This window comes from Podarcis raffonei, chromosome 1 (genome assembly GCF_027172205.1).
Source record: "Podarcis raffonei isolate rPodRaf1 chromosome 1, rPodRaf1.pri, whole genome shotgun sequence".
In the NCBI taxonomy this organism is placed as follows: domain Eukaryota; kingdom Metazoa; phylum Chordata; class Lepidosauria; order Squamata; family Lacertidae; genus Podarcis; species Podarcis raffonei.
The window spans coordinates 22,698,562-22,715,986 of NC_070602.1; the positions used below are offsets into that span (position 1 = coordinate 22,698,562).

Consider the following 17,425-nt stretch of genomic DNA (forward strand, 5'->3'; position numbering starts at 1 on the left):
GCTCCTAAGGGCTATGTTAATGGAAAGCCTTGAGCCTTGTTCATTTTAGTTTAAAAATCTTACATGAACTCTCTCCATGAGTTTGGACTGCAGTTTATGAACAAAACCTGTTGTCCAGTAATGTCAGTGTCAGAACTACCAGAAGCATGGGAAACATTGAATGTATCTTCTGTTCATTTCATAGCCTAATTTCCATATTAGGGAAATGTAGAATCCAGTTCTGGCAGGAAGGTAAACAGATTTCTTTCAAAGCTTCTAATGTTAAGCTGATATGTATTGCATACTTGTCTTCACATTCTAGCCAGGTTCTGCGTTAACTTTACTAGGCTTTTTGATTCAGCCATCTTTTCTCTTAATCCTGTTGAGCACGCAGCAGAGGTATACTTCACCCACCAGCACATTCATTATTTTCAAAACCAGAATTATGTCAGCAGAGTGTGTGTTGGGGTGTGCGTATGCAACTTCTGTAACTAAAGTTGATAATGTGTGCAGCGCTCCTCAACAACCCTGTTGAAGACAGTGCTATTTTGAGAGAGAGAGCAGGTGGCACTGTGGTCTAAAGCACAGAGCCTCTTGGGCTTGCCGATCAGATCAGAAGATCCGCAGTTTGAATCCTCGCGACAGTGGTGAGCTGCTGTTGCTGTGCCTCAGCTTCTGCCAACCTAGTACAGTGGTACCTTGGGTTAAGAACTTAAGTTGTTCTGGAGGTCCATTCTTAACCTGAAACTGTTCTTAACCTGAAGCACCACTTTAGCTAATGGGGCCTCCTGCTGCCGCCGCTGCACAATTTCTGATCTCACCCTGAAGCAATGTTCTTAAGCCAATGTACTATTTCTGGGTTAGCGGAGTCTGTAACCTGAAGCATCTGCAACCCGAGGTACCACTATAGTTCGAAAGCACACCAGTGTAAGTAGATAAATAGGTACCGCTTCGGTGGGAAGATAAACAGGGTTTCTGTGCGCTCTGACTTCTGTCACAGTGTTCTGTTGCGCCAGAAGCAGTTTAGTCATGCTGACTACATGACCCGGAAAGCTGTCTGTGGACAAACGCCAGCTTCCTTGGCCTGAAGCAAGATGAGCGCCACACACCAAAGTCTCCTTTCACTGGACTTATCCGTCCAGGGGTCCTTTACCTTTATCTCCTTTGAGATGACGCAGCTGATGGTCCTGGTAGGAAAAATACTTAATATTGGATGCTGAGCCCACGACTGGGGAAGAAATCTTGCATTAACATTGTCTGAATAAGATTAGGGCATAGAATTTTGGAGTGAAATAAACTTCATTTGACACTGAATCAGCACACCTTTCGGAGTAAACGTGCCCCGGATCGGTTACCCCGCCTCCCGCCCTTGCCTTGCCACCCTCCGAACCCACTGGAGCTCGGCGAAACCCGGGCTGCCTGCGCTTCTCCCGCTCGCGGCTTGAGGGCGCCGCCGCTTTATCCTCCCGTATCCCGGCTGGCCTTGCTCTCCGGGCCACGTCCCTGGGCGTCCGGAGGGGCGCGCTAGCGGCTGCCGCTCTATGGTGCAGCTGGGAGGTGTCATGGCGGCCGTCGAGGTGGCAGCCCAACCTGGAGGCCCCACGGCTGACTGAAGAAAGGAGCCCGGGCTGGAGGGGAAGCGCGAGGTGCTTCATGGCGGCCCCGGAGCTCTGAGGGAGGCCCAGCAGCTGGCTTCCCTTCTCTGGGCTGCTCCCCGAGGCAGGCGGGCGTGGGGAAGCGGCGCGGAGGGGAACCGGCGGCGGCAGCTGCTCTTGGCGGCGGCGCCTTGTTTTTCCCCTTCGACAGCTGAGCGGCAGCGGTGATGGCGTCGTGGCTGGGCGGCCTGGGAGCGGGACTGGGGCAGTCCCTGGTGGGCCAGGTGGGAGGCAGCCTGTCCACTCTGACCGGTCAGATCTCCAGCTTCACCAAGGATATGCTGCTGGAAGGCGGCGCGGAGGAGATGGGAGGTAAGGAAAGTGGGTGGGCGGGAGGGGAAGGTGGCAGCACTCCGGGGTCCTCAGCATAGAGAAGACAAAGGAAAGACACCGGGGGGGGGCGGGATCAAAAGTGTCCTGAATACCGGAGGGGAGTAGCTCTGATGCTGGGAGTTGTCTATAAATGCCAAATGTGCTCTTGGGATGGGGAAGGGTGGAGTTAAAATCCTAGAATCGTAGAGTTGGAAAGGGCCCCCCAAAAGTCATCTGGTGCGACCCACTGCAATGCAGGAATCTCAGTTAAAGCACCCATGGCAGAATGACAGAGTTAAGGGTAACAATATGTACTTTATTTTTATTTTGGGGCAAAGGGTGTTTAAGGAGAAATCACTGGGTTAAAGCTGACCAAAAGTCCACAGGTAGTATTGTCAATTGATTTAGCATGGGGCAGAAGGTTCGCAGGCCAGGAAGGACTTGCTCACAAATTTGTTGACAGCTGCCCCAGTTATTGTCAATAGGAAGGGGACAAGGTGAGTGTAAAATGGAAGAATGGTATAAAGAGGTGTGGGATATAGTTATTAATGGTAAATTGACATGTGCTATTAAGGTAAGATGAGGAATGTGCAGGAGAAATTATTTTGAGGAGATGTGGAGGTGTTTGTAGGTTTTGTACTGTTAAAACAGAAAGGGGTCAGACCATCGCAAGTGGTGTTGAAATTTTGGGAGGTTGGGTAGTTACAGTGGAATGGTCTCAGGGGTGGAGTGCACATCTTTATTTTTATTTTATTTATTAGTATTACTTTGTCAATTTTTTTTTAATGACAGTTCCTGGGATTCACATTTGGGGAAGAGTGCTGCCCTGCTCAGTTCCCACTTTCGGGTTTCCCACGGGTATCTGGTTGGCCTGTGTGAGAACAGGATGCTAGACTAGATGGGCCTTTGGTCTGATTCATCAGGACTTTTCTCATGTGGAGGCAAGAGTCAGATCGAGAGCTTATGAAAGGGCAGGGAGGATTATTTTGAGTTGGAGCTACAAATGTTGAAATAAAGTATCTTGCCCATCCTATCCAAAAATACACAAGGCCACAAACAATGTAAACAAATTGAAACAATAGCAAATACAAAACAAGCAAACTGTTAAAAGTGCCTTTTCTTTAAAAAAAGCATACTTTGGACAAAAAGTAGCAGAAGAATCAATTTTCATAAAACAGTATATTGAGAGGAAACGTCTTGACTGCTCACCAGAAAGCACACAGGAATGGGAGCTGGTGAAGTTATTCTGGTATGATGTTGCACTGTTTTGGCACCTCCACAGAAACACGAACTTGCACCCAACAGGTTAGATGTTGGGGGAAATGGCATTATTGTGATAGGGGATGATAGTAGTGGTAAAAAATACAATGAGGATATTTCAGAAAACTTTTAAAACTGGGACTGTTCATGAAGAACATCACAAAACAGCAGTCAACCATGGAGATCATAAAGGAAGGAACAGTGTGGGACACCTGGCAGAAAACAATAAGAAATGCCTTGGATATTGTGCTGTTTACTGGTGTAATGGGCTTTAAAGATCTAAATTGGGGTAGTTTCTTTTCTAAAAACATCAAGTGTAAAATGGGCTACCTGTAGATCAGGGATGGGGAATCTGTAACCTTCCAGGCACTTCTGGTCTCCAGCTGCCATCATCCCAGCCAGCATGGGTTGTGGGAGTAGTGGGGAAACAGTGGATTATCTGGAAGGCTTTCTGTCCTAAACCATGATTAAGATTTACAGTACCACTGTTTTGAGTTCACACTTGACGACTGCCTAAGGCAAATTACATTTTTAATGACAGTTGGAATTTGTGGATCAAGTGAGGATAATGTATATGTCACTGGCAAAAAAAAAAATTATGTATTTCTGGCAGAGCTTTGCCCCTTTTAGCATTTGGTTTTCAATTGTTCGTTCTGTATATATTGCTATACCTGGGCAATCTTAGAAAGCACACCACTAATATTAACTTCATAGGAAGGTATATTATGAATTACAAACATGTAATACAAACATGCTTTCCATAAAAGGTTTGTACCAATTTTTAATATTGTGATGGTTAGTAACATGCAACTTGAGTGTAGTTTTCTTTGTTCATTGATTTAATCTCCAGTTGGCTTTGTTTCATTTAGAATAGTGTGTTTTAGAAAATTTTAGCAACTTTATTCATTCCACAACTAAGCAATTTAAATTGTCAAGAGCTTTGGCAAACAGGTGGCATATGAGAAAGAAGGACAGCAAAAATAATTTTGGTCTAATAACTATTGCACATTGTTATGTTTATGTCTATCTTTCTGTTGTTAGAAATGCATATACACTGAATTGCAAAAGAAAGATGATGTCACATAAGACATTTTTCACTGTGTACACTCAGAAGGCAAAGTTCAGCCATCGTGTTAAAGGTCTATATACTGTGACTGTTCTATCAAGTATCCAATAATAGTGGGATTCCGGAGATTATCCATTATTCCAACAAGGTGTTGTGAAAAAAGCAAAATATTTCAGTTGCCTAGAACTTTTAGAACATAATATTTGTAGGCAGTTTCTGGAAGATACATTTGAATTTAAAACATGTAGTGACTTTATTGAATATCAAGTTTTTAAGTAAGTTTTCAAGCATCTGTATCGTATGTCCTTTTTACCTGCCAGTGACATAGAAGTTTAAAGGTTGAGAACGCATTTACTAAATGCACCAATAAAATATTCCAGCACTATCCCTACTTCCATTATGTTTTATTATATACAAACAGTCACTATATCATAAGGGAAGCAAAATCTTTTCTAAGGATCAGAATTTCATATTCTGAGGAGAATATGGTTTACCCATAATCTCTTGAAATTTATGTAGGTAAGAAACAATTATAGTGGTGTCAACCTTCCTGTGTTGTTGTTGTTTTTTTTAAAAAAGTGGTTAAATATCCAAATATGGTCGGTCCATTATATGTTTGTTTCCATTTTAAATCCAACACACATGAATTCTAAAATGTTTTAAATGACTGTCAGGGACTAATACAGTACTGAAGTAGTAGTAGTTCAGTCTAAGAAATCCTTTTAAATAATCTACCTTCAATTGACACTTTTTAATATATTGCCACTGAACCTACCCACATACATATACTGTTGTGAGAATTGATTTTATTTGTATTCCCTTCTCCATTCCTTTCAGGTTCTGCAGCAGACTTTCCTGTATCCAGCTCCAGTCTGCGGGATGTAGAAAATATTCATGGAACACTGAGATCAGAGGTAAAAAATTAATCTGTAAAAGCACACTGAAAAAAATAACACCTGTTCTTAAGCTTGGTCTTCTTGGCATATTTTCAGTACAGTAGAATGTTGGTTTAATTGGATTTAGGATTCTTTTCTTTGATGATTCTGTTTACTTGCTTTCCCCTCTAGAATGAGAGGCTGAAGAAGGCTTATAATGATCTGGAAGAAAAGCATGAAGCAGCAGAGCTTCAAATAAAGCAACAGTCCATAGAATACCGGAATCAGCTACAGCAGAAAGAGGTATAAAGTGACATAGATATTGTTGTTCAGCAAGGGTGTGTACACTGATTGATTGATTGATTGATTGATTAGATTTATAAGTTTTCACCCTAAGGGTTGGTGACAGATGATTCAAGGATTTTGTGTGTATGTGCGCACTACTGTTTCTTTTATTGAAATATAATATCAATGGTTTTTTGTCTGAGTTAAGCTGCACTGGCTACCCACAATTTGCTTACCCAGTCGAATTTTTGTCACTAAACAAATAGGGATAATTGTTGATTCAGCTCTTCATATACTTCTTGAATTGTTTCAGTGTGGTTGGTGGAATTTCAATGAAGGACTAAAACACAGAAATACGTTATGAATGTCATTTTATGTTTGCCCTAATCCCAGAGTAGTTTCCCTTCTCCAGGAGACAGTAGCATAGCATAAACCCTTATCTTAATCAAGAATGCTGTTCCCACGATAGCAGATATATATGTAAACACCCATTCTCTCTTTTAAGACAGAAGAATTACCCTTCATTCTACAGCCATCCACACGGATGCATTGTGTTATCAGCATGATGGATGGGGATGAATCCTTCTGTTCCTCCCCCACAGATACAAGATTGCTGCCCAGATAAGCATTTGAACAGGATCTGTGTGAAAAACGTGCTTGTGCAATACCTGTAGTATATCAAGTAGAAAATTCCAGAATTAATCACAGTCATACCTTGGGTTGTGGACGTGATCTGTGCAGGAGGCACATTCGCAACACGCAGTGCTGCGTCTGCGCACGTGTGTGATGTGATTTGGTGCTTATGCGCATGGCATCATCTTGTGTTTCTGCGCATGCGTGAGCGCCAAAACCCGGAAGTAATTCCGGTACTTCCGGGTTCAGCGCGGTCCACAGCCCGAAGACGCGCAACCCACAGCGTTCGTAACTCAAAGTATGACTGTACTTGAAAGCCGCAGTGTAGAGCTGCTGGTCAAGAAATACTTTGTATGACCAATTTGATACCACTTGTAACCACTGAGTTACATTAGAAAGTTCTTTCCTACTTTATTACATGTACAATCTCTGAAGTCTTCCGCTCAGATGGGAATACTTTTATCAGGTGATAGTTAAATTCTGAGATTATTTGTTCCTTCGTGCTGAATCTTACTTGTAACTGTGTCCTGTCTTTTTAGGTGGAGATCAGCCATCTTAAAGCCAGGCAGAATACACTACAGGAGCAACTGCGGAAGGTGCAGTCAGCTGCTCAGTCAGCACAGTTAGGAGCTGCTGCCTCTCCATCAACCACTCCATCAGCTTCCTTTGTCCCTATGGTTAGACATAGTTCTTCTGGTTTTCAAGGAGATGACATGGACTTCGGAGATGTAATCTGGTCCCAACAAGAAATAAACAGACTATCAAATGAAGTTTCTAGGCTTGAATCGGAAGTGGACCATTGGAAACAGATTGCACAGGTGGATCGCTTTCCTGTATTACAAGTGTTCTGAATTTATAACACTTTTTGAGTTGACTGGTAATAAAGCCCATGCTACAGTCTCTACTGGGGTGGAAGATTTGTCAGGAATTAGATAACTATTCTGGGCTTTTCCATTAAATGAGAAATTGTTGACTTCCTTATTTCTAAAACTGGGTAATCCTTATTAATATATATTATTACATGAATGGCATAAGTGTGGTGACAGTGTCCAACTTTCTCTTACAAACCATGGAGTGCAAAGCTCTGCAAGATTGTGGCGGAACTACATTTAGCCTTGAATTCTTGGGTTGTGAAGCTCTGAAAAGCACACACTTGCTTGATTCAAGCTCTCAGGTGTTGTGGTTTGATGTTTGTGACATGTCAAAGTGGATAGAGATGTAGTGTATGTCAACTTTGAATCCTACGTATGCATCTTTTTTCTTTTGACAAAAGGGATCCAAAGCAGATCAGTTATATGTATTTATTGGAGACATTTTTTAAAAGAAATATAAATATGAATATATTTTCTCAAAAGTATAATGCTGTTTTAGTATGTATTGCTTTCGAATATCAGTGCTTTTTCTGATCTTACCTCTCTTCCTTAGAAATATGTGGTATATTATTGGCTGAGAGATGTTAACATTTAAGCTGATAAATAATAGACTAAGCTATGATTTGAATGTAGATTCTTTTGGCATTCTGTTCACTGGATTACATTGAATTATAGAATTACCCTATTTCTTAATCTTATGGTTGGGTTTAATTCAGCTCAGTCATACTCTGATTATCACAGAATGATAGAGTTGGAAAGGTCCCCAAAGGTCACCTGGTTCAACCCCTTGCAATGCATGAATCTCAGCTAAAGCATCCATGACAGATGGCCTTCCAGCATTAGACCCATTTAAATCAATGGACGGCTAAACTCTAAACTCTAAAATTTTAAAATCTGATAAACTTATGACTGATTTCTGTGTTGCTTCTATGACATGCAATTTTTCAAACATTTAGTAGGTGGTATCAGTTGGTAACATTCTTCTTGCACAATGGACTCCCTCTTGTACAAATGACACTTTCCTTCCCTCTCCTACTCCATGGAGCCCTCTATGTGCTTGGTGGGATTTATAATAATAATAATAATAATAATAATAATAATAATAATAATAATAATAATAATAATATATTTATACTCGTCCAGCCACTCTGGGTGGCTTCCAACAAAATATTAAAAATACAATAAGACATTAAAACATTAAAAACTTCCCTAAACAGGCCTGCCTTCAGATGTCTTCTAAAAGTGAGGTAGTTCTTTATTTCCCTGACATCTGAGGGCATTCCACAGGGTGGGCTTACACAAATGGGATTTCCCATTTCAAACATTTAGTGGGTCCCCATTCTCCATATGCAGCTTCCCACATTCTCCCAAAATCTGCTGCGGATCCCATACATTCTAGTTGAACATCTTTCAGCATTTTCAAAACTAAAAGTTTTCTCCTTGTTATTTAGTTTTCCAAACCAGAAGGAGCAAATAATACAGATCAGAATGAAATCGGCAAGCTGCAAAATATTATCAAGGTAAGATTATATTTTAATAAATTAGTTCTCTTGCTTTACATTTTCTGTTAATCCTCTTTGTTTGTAAATATTCACATAAAACAAGGTATTCACATCCTTAACTATGGACAAACTACCATTAAAGGTGAGGATGACTATAAATACTGATAGGTTTGTGGCAGAGAAATTATCTGAGTGAATTAAAACAAGATGTTGTGTTGTTTCTTACAAGTAAACTGTGTTGTTATATTGTATATATAGATAACAATATAGATATAAAATGTGTACCATGCCCAAGTCTTCAGAAGTCTTGCATGAACTATTGCTCACATTAAAAATACAAGACATAATCTGCATCCTATATCTTAGACAGATGATATAACTTTCTTTAAAATGCACATTTTAGGAGCTAAAAAAGAACTTGAGTCAAGAAATAGATGAGCATCAACACGAGCTTTCAGTATTACAGGATGCACATCGTCATAAATTAGCAGAAATAAGCCGACGTCATCGAGAAGAACTGGGTGAATACGAGGAACGAATAGAAGAACTTGAGGATCAATTACAGAAAGGTCTTGTTTATTGGTTTGATGGGAGTTTTAAAATGAATTGTTGATAATCTATTGTCATTGATTCTAGCTCTTGAGAGAACCAGATATGTATGGCATTCAAGAATACTCTTTATGGTTGCACTGTGTATGACAATTTGCACAGTTATTGGCCTTGGTGCATTTAAATAGGTTGTGGCGCTGTGGGTTAAACCACAGAGCCTAGGACTTGCCGATCAGAAGGACGGCGGTTCGAATCCCTGTGACGGGGTGAGCTCCCATTGCTTGGTCCCTGCTCCTGCCAACCTAGCAGTTTGAAAGCACGTCAAAGTGCAAGTAGATAAATAGGTACCGCTCTGGCGGGAAGGTAAACGGCGTTTCCGTGCGCTGCTCTGGTTTGCCAGAAGCAGCTTAGTCATGCTGGCCACATGACCTGGAAGCTGTACGCTGGCTCCCTCAGCCAATAAAGCGAGATGAGCACCGCAACCCCAGAGTCGGCCATGACTGGACCTAATGGTCTGGGGTCCCTTTACCTTTACCTTTAAGAACCAATCAAAAGTTCAGAAGAAATTATAATGATGGCTTCCTAGGTATCCTACACTGACTTTTCTGTCTAGATACCTAACCAAGTCTGTGATGGTTTAAGGATCAGTTTTGCCAAGAGGTGGAAAACTTGTTCTCACACACTCCTTATTCAATGTGACATTTAACTCTGGATGCAGCTGGGTGTGATGCTGGCTATAGAGAATGTAAGATAAAATAAAAATGTGCAGCCTGATTCTGTTCATGTTTACTTGGAAGTAAGTCCCACAAAGTTTAGTGTGGTTTACTCCTCCATCAGCATGCCTAGGCTTACTGTCTTAGAACCTAGATTCCAAGCATACAGTAATATACGCATGACAGGATGGAGTAAGTTCAGCATCTGTACTAGCTAAATACCATTTTTACACACACACACACACACACACACACACACTTTTTAGCATCTGTATTAGGAAAAAGTCATTTTTAAAGTTCCCTACATCCAAGTCTGTACATTCAGTAGCCACAGAATTCACATAATGACTAGTTTCACAGACACAGTGCAGTTCATCTTTGAGCACACCCTTTCTACCTAGCAGGCTCCAAAAGCGTTGGAAGTAGATCCTGGAAATTCCTGTTTCAGCCATCTTTAGGGACTTGATCTAACATGTTGGTAAAGCAGAAGCTTCTCAGTCTTTTTAAAAGTGATTTAATAAGAACCTTGTCATTGTTTTATGCTTTGCCTGTCAGTGTCAGCGCCAATTTTTACTATTCATACATAAAGCCAACAACTTGGGACTAACTCGACTGCTTCCATATGTAGAGCTGGTACTGCTATAGGTGCCACATAATATGAATTCTGCACTTGTGAGAAATAGATCTTTTAGGAATCAGAATAACTGCTCACTTGTAATTGAGCTATGAATCCCAAACAGCGTTAATTAAACCTTCGATTTTTATAATTGATTTTTGACAACATATCTGCTGGAGAAAAACTGATTTTTCACAGGTTGAAAATACCTGCTGTTCCAAAATTTTTGTGTTGGATCCAGAGTTACATATATGTAATGGGGCTCATAGAAGGAGTCTTCCCTGCCCCACTCTCTCCACAGCAGCCCCCTGAAATTGTTCCACTAATGGTCAGTGGGTTATTGGGTTTCCCAAGCCCCCTAGACCACAGCTTACCTCTTTCTGCATAGCCCCTCCAGTCCTTGATGAATCATTTTCTGGTGCCTGGTGGTGTGGGAAAGAAAGGCAGACAAGTTTCATGTTTTCATTTACACTGATCTCCTCTCCGATACCTTTACTTGATATTTCTTGTTGCTTGCTGCTTTCCTTATAGAATCTTTATAAAAAATTAAATCTCTTAAATCCTATACCAATCTTTAACAATTTCAATTAATTCCTTCACTTCCCTCCCCCACAGCCCAGTACTTCCCTCCATCCGTGTGCAATCTTCTTTACCTACTATTATTTTTGTTATTGTTGCATTATTCACTTTATTTGTTATTCCATCCTTAATATATTATTATCCTATCTCCTTGCACCTTTTAAACTTTTGCATATTAATTTTTAAGCTCCAGCACCGACTTTTTTAATGTATTCCCCAACGCATTCCCACTCTTTATTAAGTTTTAATTAATTGGTTTTGTTACATATGATTTTATTTCGGAGTTGTCTGTTTATTTCGGAGTTGTTTGTTGTAAAGAATGTATATTATGTGAATAAAATAATAAAGGATGTGCAAAAAAAAAGAAAAAGGAAAAAAAAGAAAGGCAGACAAGTTGACTTTTGTCAGCCCCATTATGCATGTTTTGACTCTGGACCCAACCCATTATTACATTTCTTTGGCACTTAGATCTTGTGACTGCTATGGGGAAATGCCCTATTTCTGGGAGATGTTACAGTTGCGTTTTTTTCTACTTTATAGTTGGTGCAGCTGCTGACACTTCTTCTGAATGTGACCCACAGAACATTGTGGCTGAATCGACAGCATCGCAGCTGAAGGACTTGCAGGATAAAGTCAAAAGTTTAAGTCAACAACTGTCAGCAGCGGCAGAAGAGAAAAATAGTCTCTTGAAAGAACTTGAATTGGTGAAAATGGAGAAGAGTCAACTAATGCAGGAATATGAAAGACTCAAATCTGATTCCCATAAATTCCAGGCATCTCTTCTTGAAGAACAGACTGATTTAAAAACACAGGGGGAAGTCCCTAAGTCTGCAGTAGAATCACTGCAAGCAGAAGTGCTCCGACTACAGCAAGCACTTCTTGGTACGAAGCCACTGTAATGTTGTGTCTAATTTTATCATGTACATACAGTTTTAGGACAATCTTGAAATGCACTTCAAAGAGACATATGAAGAAAGTGCTCCTTTATGTGAGGATAGGGGTGGGATTTGGCCATTTTCTCTTCCACTAGTGTCCTCATTTAATGCTACTCCAAAATTCCCCTTGACCTTCAGGAATAAGGCTGCTGCCTGGGAAGGAAAGCTGAGGTGTCTGGTTCCTGGCCTAAGTGCATGAAAATGAATGTCTCTAAGAATATGCATATTAGAGATGTGTATGTTGTTATACTGAAATTCATTTGGCTGCCTTGGTTTCTAGCTTATTTCTGAGTGGCTGTCATGAGTGATAGAAAATAAATAAACAGTAATTACGCAATTATTTTTAATGCTAGCTTTTTTTTATTTAACTTGGTAGTATGTAAAATTCCAAAATTGTATCTTTGTGATTATAACCTTAGGTGTTGCCTTTGTATTCTTGTATACTTTCCTCTAAAAATGATAGCTGTTATTTTTTATTGTTTTTACAGATGCGGAAAATGAAATAACAAGACTAAAAAAGTCAGATCAGGTAAACAAATTACTAAATTCTCATGCTTTTACAAATAACCTTGCATAGTAAGTGCTCCAACAGCCCCTTGTTGCTCACTTCTGTTTTAATGCCACTGAGAAACAGGTAAATGTGAACCCAAATTTATGTGAATACCAGGAGGTTGCTGCAGTTTCTCCCATCTCTGTCAGCACATAGTAGTATACAATGTCCTCAATGGTACACTGATGGAGAGAGTATAATAGCACAGTATCTTCAGACCTTACCAAACAATAAATTGACGGGACAAGGCAAGTTAGTAAGCATTTATGTTCATGCCTTCCCTGATTTAAGGTTTGCAACCCCTTAAAAAGGGGCATCTCATGTTTCCAGAATGTTTTAATTTTTGCAATTCCATAAATTCAGAAATATGTTTATTTCCTACAGCTGTGTATGAATTGCAGATACACTTAAATATTTTAATGTAATAAAAGTGGTTTATGCAATATGAAATTTGTGCCCAGGTATGGGGTTGTTTAGGGACGCGGGTGGTGCTGTGGGTTAAACCACAGAGCCTAGGACTTGCCAATCAGAAGGTTGGCGGTTCGAATCCCCGCCACGGGGTGAGCTCCCGTTGCTCGGTCCCTGCTCCTGCCAACCTAGCAGTTTGAAAGCATGTCAAAGTGCAAGTAGATAAATAGGTACCGCTCCGGCGGGAAGGTAAACGGTGTTTCTGTGCGCTGCTCTGGTTCGCCAGAAGTGGATTAGTCATGCTGGCCACATGACCCGGAAGCTGTACGCCAGCTCCCTCGGCCAATAAAGCGAGATGAGCGCCGCAACCCCAGAGTCGGTCACGACTGGACCTAATGGTCAGGGGTCCCTTTACCTTTACCTTTATGGGGTTGTTTCTTAAGCTTCTGTTACAAACTGGACAGGAATAACATAAATGGTGCCCTCTCTTTTCAGTTGAATAGCTTTGTCTTCCCATTTGGCTAATTTAGTACTTCCAGTCATTAAAGTGAATTTTGTGTTTTCCGTAAATAATTTCAAAGCCTCTTAAAAAAGGCAAAAAACCCCAACTGATTGATACTCATGAATATTCTCAAATTGATTTTATCCTATTAAATGTAGGGTCTTTTTTCTGTCTAAATTAAGGAAGGGCTTCAAACAAAACTGGAAAGCTTACAACCAACGTGTGAAAGTGATGCATATGTATCGACTCAAGGACAGAACTTAGAGTTAAATCAGTTAAGACAAGACTTGGAAAGGAAAGAACATGAATTTAATGAAAGTATTGCTGAAAAAGAAACATTAATAGCAGAACTAGAAGAATTGGACAAGCAGAACCAAGAAGCTACCCAGGTAATATATTGAATAAACTAAAGAGGTTGGGTGGGTAAGGATATTTATTGTCTGTACTGAAATCTAAAACTATTGGCTGAATCACTTTTATCAGTATTACTCGTCAGTGAATTTGCTTTGTTGTGAAGAGAAATAATGCAGGTTTTCAGAGAATGTTGGATGGAATATATTCAAAATGTTAACATTTCCTGTTAACATGATCAGAGTAGGCCCATTAAACTTAAGTTTAATGGGCATGACTAACTTAGGTTCATTCATTTCAGCAGATCTGCTCTTGAGTAAAAGGTAGTTGAATACAACCCTAACTGGTGTTGACATTAATGCTTAATTCAATAACATAATTTCTCTAGTATTTTGAAAAACTAATGATGAAGTGATGGTGATTTTTCCACTCTTCACGGTGCTTTACAGGTCTGTTTATTTACCATGTATGGGCTTTCTCCACTTTTTTAACATTTGTTTGTGTTTTTATTTTAGCATATGATTATTTTAAAAGAGCAGCTAGCCAAGCAGAATGCAGAAACTGCTAATACGGTCAACCAGCTAAAAATGGACACAGAGTCTGAAAAAAGAAAAACATCGAAGCTAGAAGCTGAGAAGCTGGAAATGAGCAAGGAGCTAGAAGGCCAGAGAGAGAAATTGGATCAGTGTACATTTGCACTTAATGATTTGCACATGACTAAACAACACCTGGAAAACAAAATAAAAGAGCTAAAAGAACAGCTAAAAACATCCCAGCACTGTAGCTCCAAAAATAAGCAGGAAATAGTAGAATTAAAGAAAAATCTAACACAAAGAGAAGAAGAAATTTCTGTACTCCAAAATAAGTTAAGCAAGATAAGTCCAGAATCTAACAGTGGAAGTCAAGAATCTAACAGTGGTTTTCACGTCCAATCAGCCAAAGAAAGGGAAGCGGAAATTTCCAAGCTGAATGAACAAATTTCAGAAAATAAACTAATAAATACAGACTTGGAGAAATGTATTTCAAAGCTTCAAATGGAAAACGAAAAGCTGCAGATGACTTGTGAAGAACTGAAACAGCAGTTACAGGAAGCTAGTAGTGAGAAGAGTAAGATTGCTTTTGAAAAAGATACCACAGTGGAAGCTTTGAAACTAGAAAAAAGGCGGCTAGAAAATGAACTAAGCCAAACTGAAAGCCAATTGGTGGAACATGCTCATAAATATGAGCAAACCATTGAGGAGCTATCTAATGCACGTAACATGAATACCACGGTGTTACAGTTTGAACACGAGCGCTTAGTTAAACTCAACCAAGAGAGAGACTTTGAGATAGCAGAACTCAAGAGGAGCATTGAACAGATGGAAGCTGACCATGAGGAAACCAAAGAGATGTTAACGACTAGCTTAGCCGGGCAAAAACAACTGACGGAGCTCATAAAAGAGAAAGAAGTGTTTGTTGAAAAATTTAAAAACAGGGCTTCTGAACTAGAACAGCAGCTTGAAGATTATATTAAGGACTCCAAAAGATTTGACATTTTAAAACAAAGTTTAGAAGAAAAGGAGAAAAGCCTTTCAACCATGAAAGAAGAGAACAATCATTTGAAAGAAGAAATTGAACGAGTGAAAGACCAGCAGAGTAGGTCGTCCTCTTTGGCTGAGCCCAAAACCCTAGATATTATCACTGAACTTGAAGCAGAAGTAACACAATTAACTGTGCATAAAAATAATCTTGAAGACGAGGTAAAAATTAACAAAAGAACGGTTGAGGATCAGAATCAGAAAATGGCCCAACTTCAGCATTCCCTGCAGGAGTACAAAAAGGAGACTGAGGAGTCCAAATTTCAGTGTGAACAAATGAGCATCACACACAAACAGGTGTGCTTGGAAAAGGATGAGGAAATCAAAAGCTTGCAGCGGACAATAGAACAAATTAAAAACCAGTTGCATAATCAGAGAACAGTCATTCAGCCAGATCCTCCTGATCTCTTTCAAGAAACCAAAGTGCAGACACTTAATGGTGAAAATGGAAATGAGAAGCATGACTTATCTAAAGCTGAAATTGAAAGGCTGGTGAAAGGCATCAAGGAGAGAGAAATGGAGATCAAACTTCTGAATGAAAAGAATGTCTTGCTAAGTAGACAAATTGATCAGCTATCCAAAGATGAAGTTGGCAAGCTCACGCAAATCATCCAAGAGAAAAACTTAGAGATACAAGCTCTCCATGCAAGGGTTTCATCTCCATCTTATGGGCAGGATATTATTTACCTTCAGCAGCAATTACAGGCCTATGCCATGGAAAGGGAGCAAGTGCTGGCAGTTCTTAGTGAAAAGACTAGGGAAAACAGTCAGTTAAGAACAGAATATCACAAGATGATGGACATTGTAGCAGCTAAGGAAGCAGCTCTGAAAAAGCTTCAGGAAGAAAATCAAAAACTAGCCAATGAATTTGAAAACAGCAGCCAAGATATGTCCCGAGAAACTATTAAGAACTTGTCCCGGATCATTCGAGAGAAAGATATTGAGATTGATGCTTTAAGTCAAAAATGCCAAACTTTATTGACCGTCCTCCAGACATCCAGCATGGATGGAGGCAATGAGTTAGGAGGGATTAACAGCAATCAGTTCGAGGAGCTTTTACAGGAACGTGATAATTTGAAACAGCAAGTGAAGAAAATGGAAGAGTGGAAGAAACAAGTAATGACCACTGTCCAAAATATGCAACATGAGTCTGCTCATCTGCAAGAGGAGCTGCAAAGGCTTAATACACAGATCTCCATGGATAGTGAGAACAATTCTCAGCTGCAGATAGAGTATAATGGCTTGATTCAAGGCTATGAACAAAATGAGAGAAAGCTGAAAACATTTAGTCAAGAATTAGCACAAGTTCAGCATAGCATAGGAGAGCTGAACAACACCAGGGATTTTATTCTGGGGAAACTTGATATGGTAACACCTCCTCTGCCAGTAAAGTCTACCACTGCTTCACAGTCATCGGAGACTTCCAGCAGTGCTGCTTCTCAGATGTTTACTAGTGACTCCAAACCACTAAATGAGGAACTGGAGCGCATGAGTAAAGCACTGGAAGAAAAAGATTCAACTATACGAATTCTGCAGGAGAATAATCAGAGGCTGTCTGATTCTATGGCTGCATCATCGGAGATGGAAAGAAAGGGTCAAGAGGGGTCTGAATTTGAGATAAAGCACTTGAAGGAGAAGTGTGATGTCCTGCAGAAGTCACTTAGGGAAAAAGACCTGCTAATAAAATCAAAAAGTGATCAGTTGCTTTCTCTCAGCGAAAACCTTAGTAATAAAGAGAACGAAAATGAACTGCTGAAGCAAGGTATAACTAACCTAAAGGAGAGAACTCTGATTTTAGAAATGGACATCCGTAAATTGAAAGAAGAAAATGATAGGATAGTGGCAAAATGCAAGGAGAAAGAAACCGAGTTCAGAGCCCTACAGGAGACTAACCTGCAGTTCTCAATGATGTTGAAGGAGAAGGAATTTGAGTCTAGTTCCATGAAGGAGAAGGCTTTCACCTTTGAAAAACTGTTGAAAGAGAAAGAGCAGGTACGCGATGAGTTGAATTTTTGCTTATTTTGTTCAAGGTCAAAGGGAGAAAGGTGTGATTGCTATTAAGTCAAGCAATGCTTATTTTTGTTATCTGGCTCAGGGTCCCAATTGCATATGCAGAATTCCAGGAAGGATGTCAGTAAGTTTCTAGACATTCTCACTTGAGAAATGTCTATACTTTTGCAGAGGCTGAAAACTAAGGAACATGTTC

At 40.0% G+C, this 17,425-nt stretch overlaps 1 protein-coding gene across 2 annotated transcripts in view; it reads left to right on the forward strand.

Annotated features, from left to right (window-relative positions):
• Window positions 1-1,509: 1,509 nt before the first annotated feature.
• The window catches only part of TRIP11 (thyroid hormone receptor interactor 11), a 37,770-nt gene continuing 21,854 nt past the window's right edge, over window positions 1,510-17,425 (forward strand). Inside the window, exons 1-10 of one of the 2 annotated variants that reach the window (XM_053376662.1) lie at window positions 1,510-1,946; window positions 5,110-5,186; window positions 5,340-5,450; window positions 6,605-6,883; window positions 8,389-8,457; window positions 8,843-9,008; window positions 11,437-11,778; window positions 12,320-12,360; window positions 13,474-13,680; window positions 14,158-17,211. In XM_053376662.1, the coding sequence (XP_053232637.1) occupies window positions 1,802-1,946; window positions 5,110-5,186; window positions 5,340-5,450; window positions 6,605-6,883; window positions 8,389-8,457; window positions 8,843-9,008; window positions 11,437-11,778; window positions 12,320-12,360; window positions 13,474-13,680; window positions 14,158-17,211 (4,491 nt within the window). In that variant the 5' untranslated portion in view covers window positions 1,510-1,801. The remainder of the gene's footprint in view (window positions 1,947-5,109; window positions 5,187-5,339; window positions 5,451-6,604; window positions 6,884-8,388; window positions 8,458-8,842; window positions 9,009-11,436; window positions 11,779-12,319; window positions 12,361-13,473; window positions 13,681-14,157; window positions 17,212-17,425) is intronic. The other variant, XM_053376653.1, reaches the window with a different exon arrangement.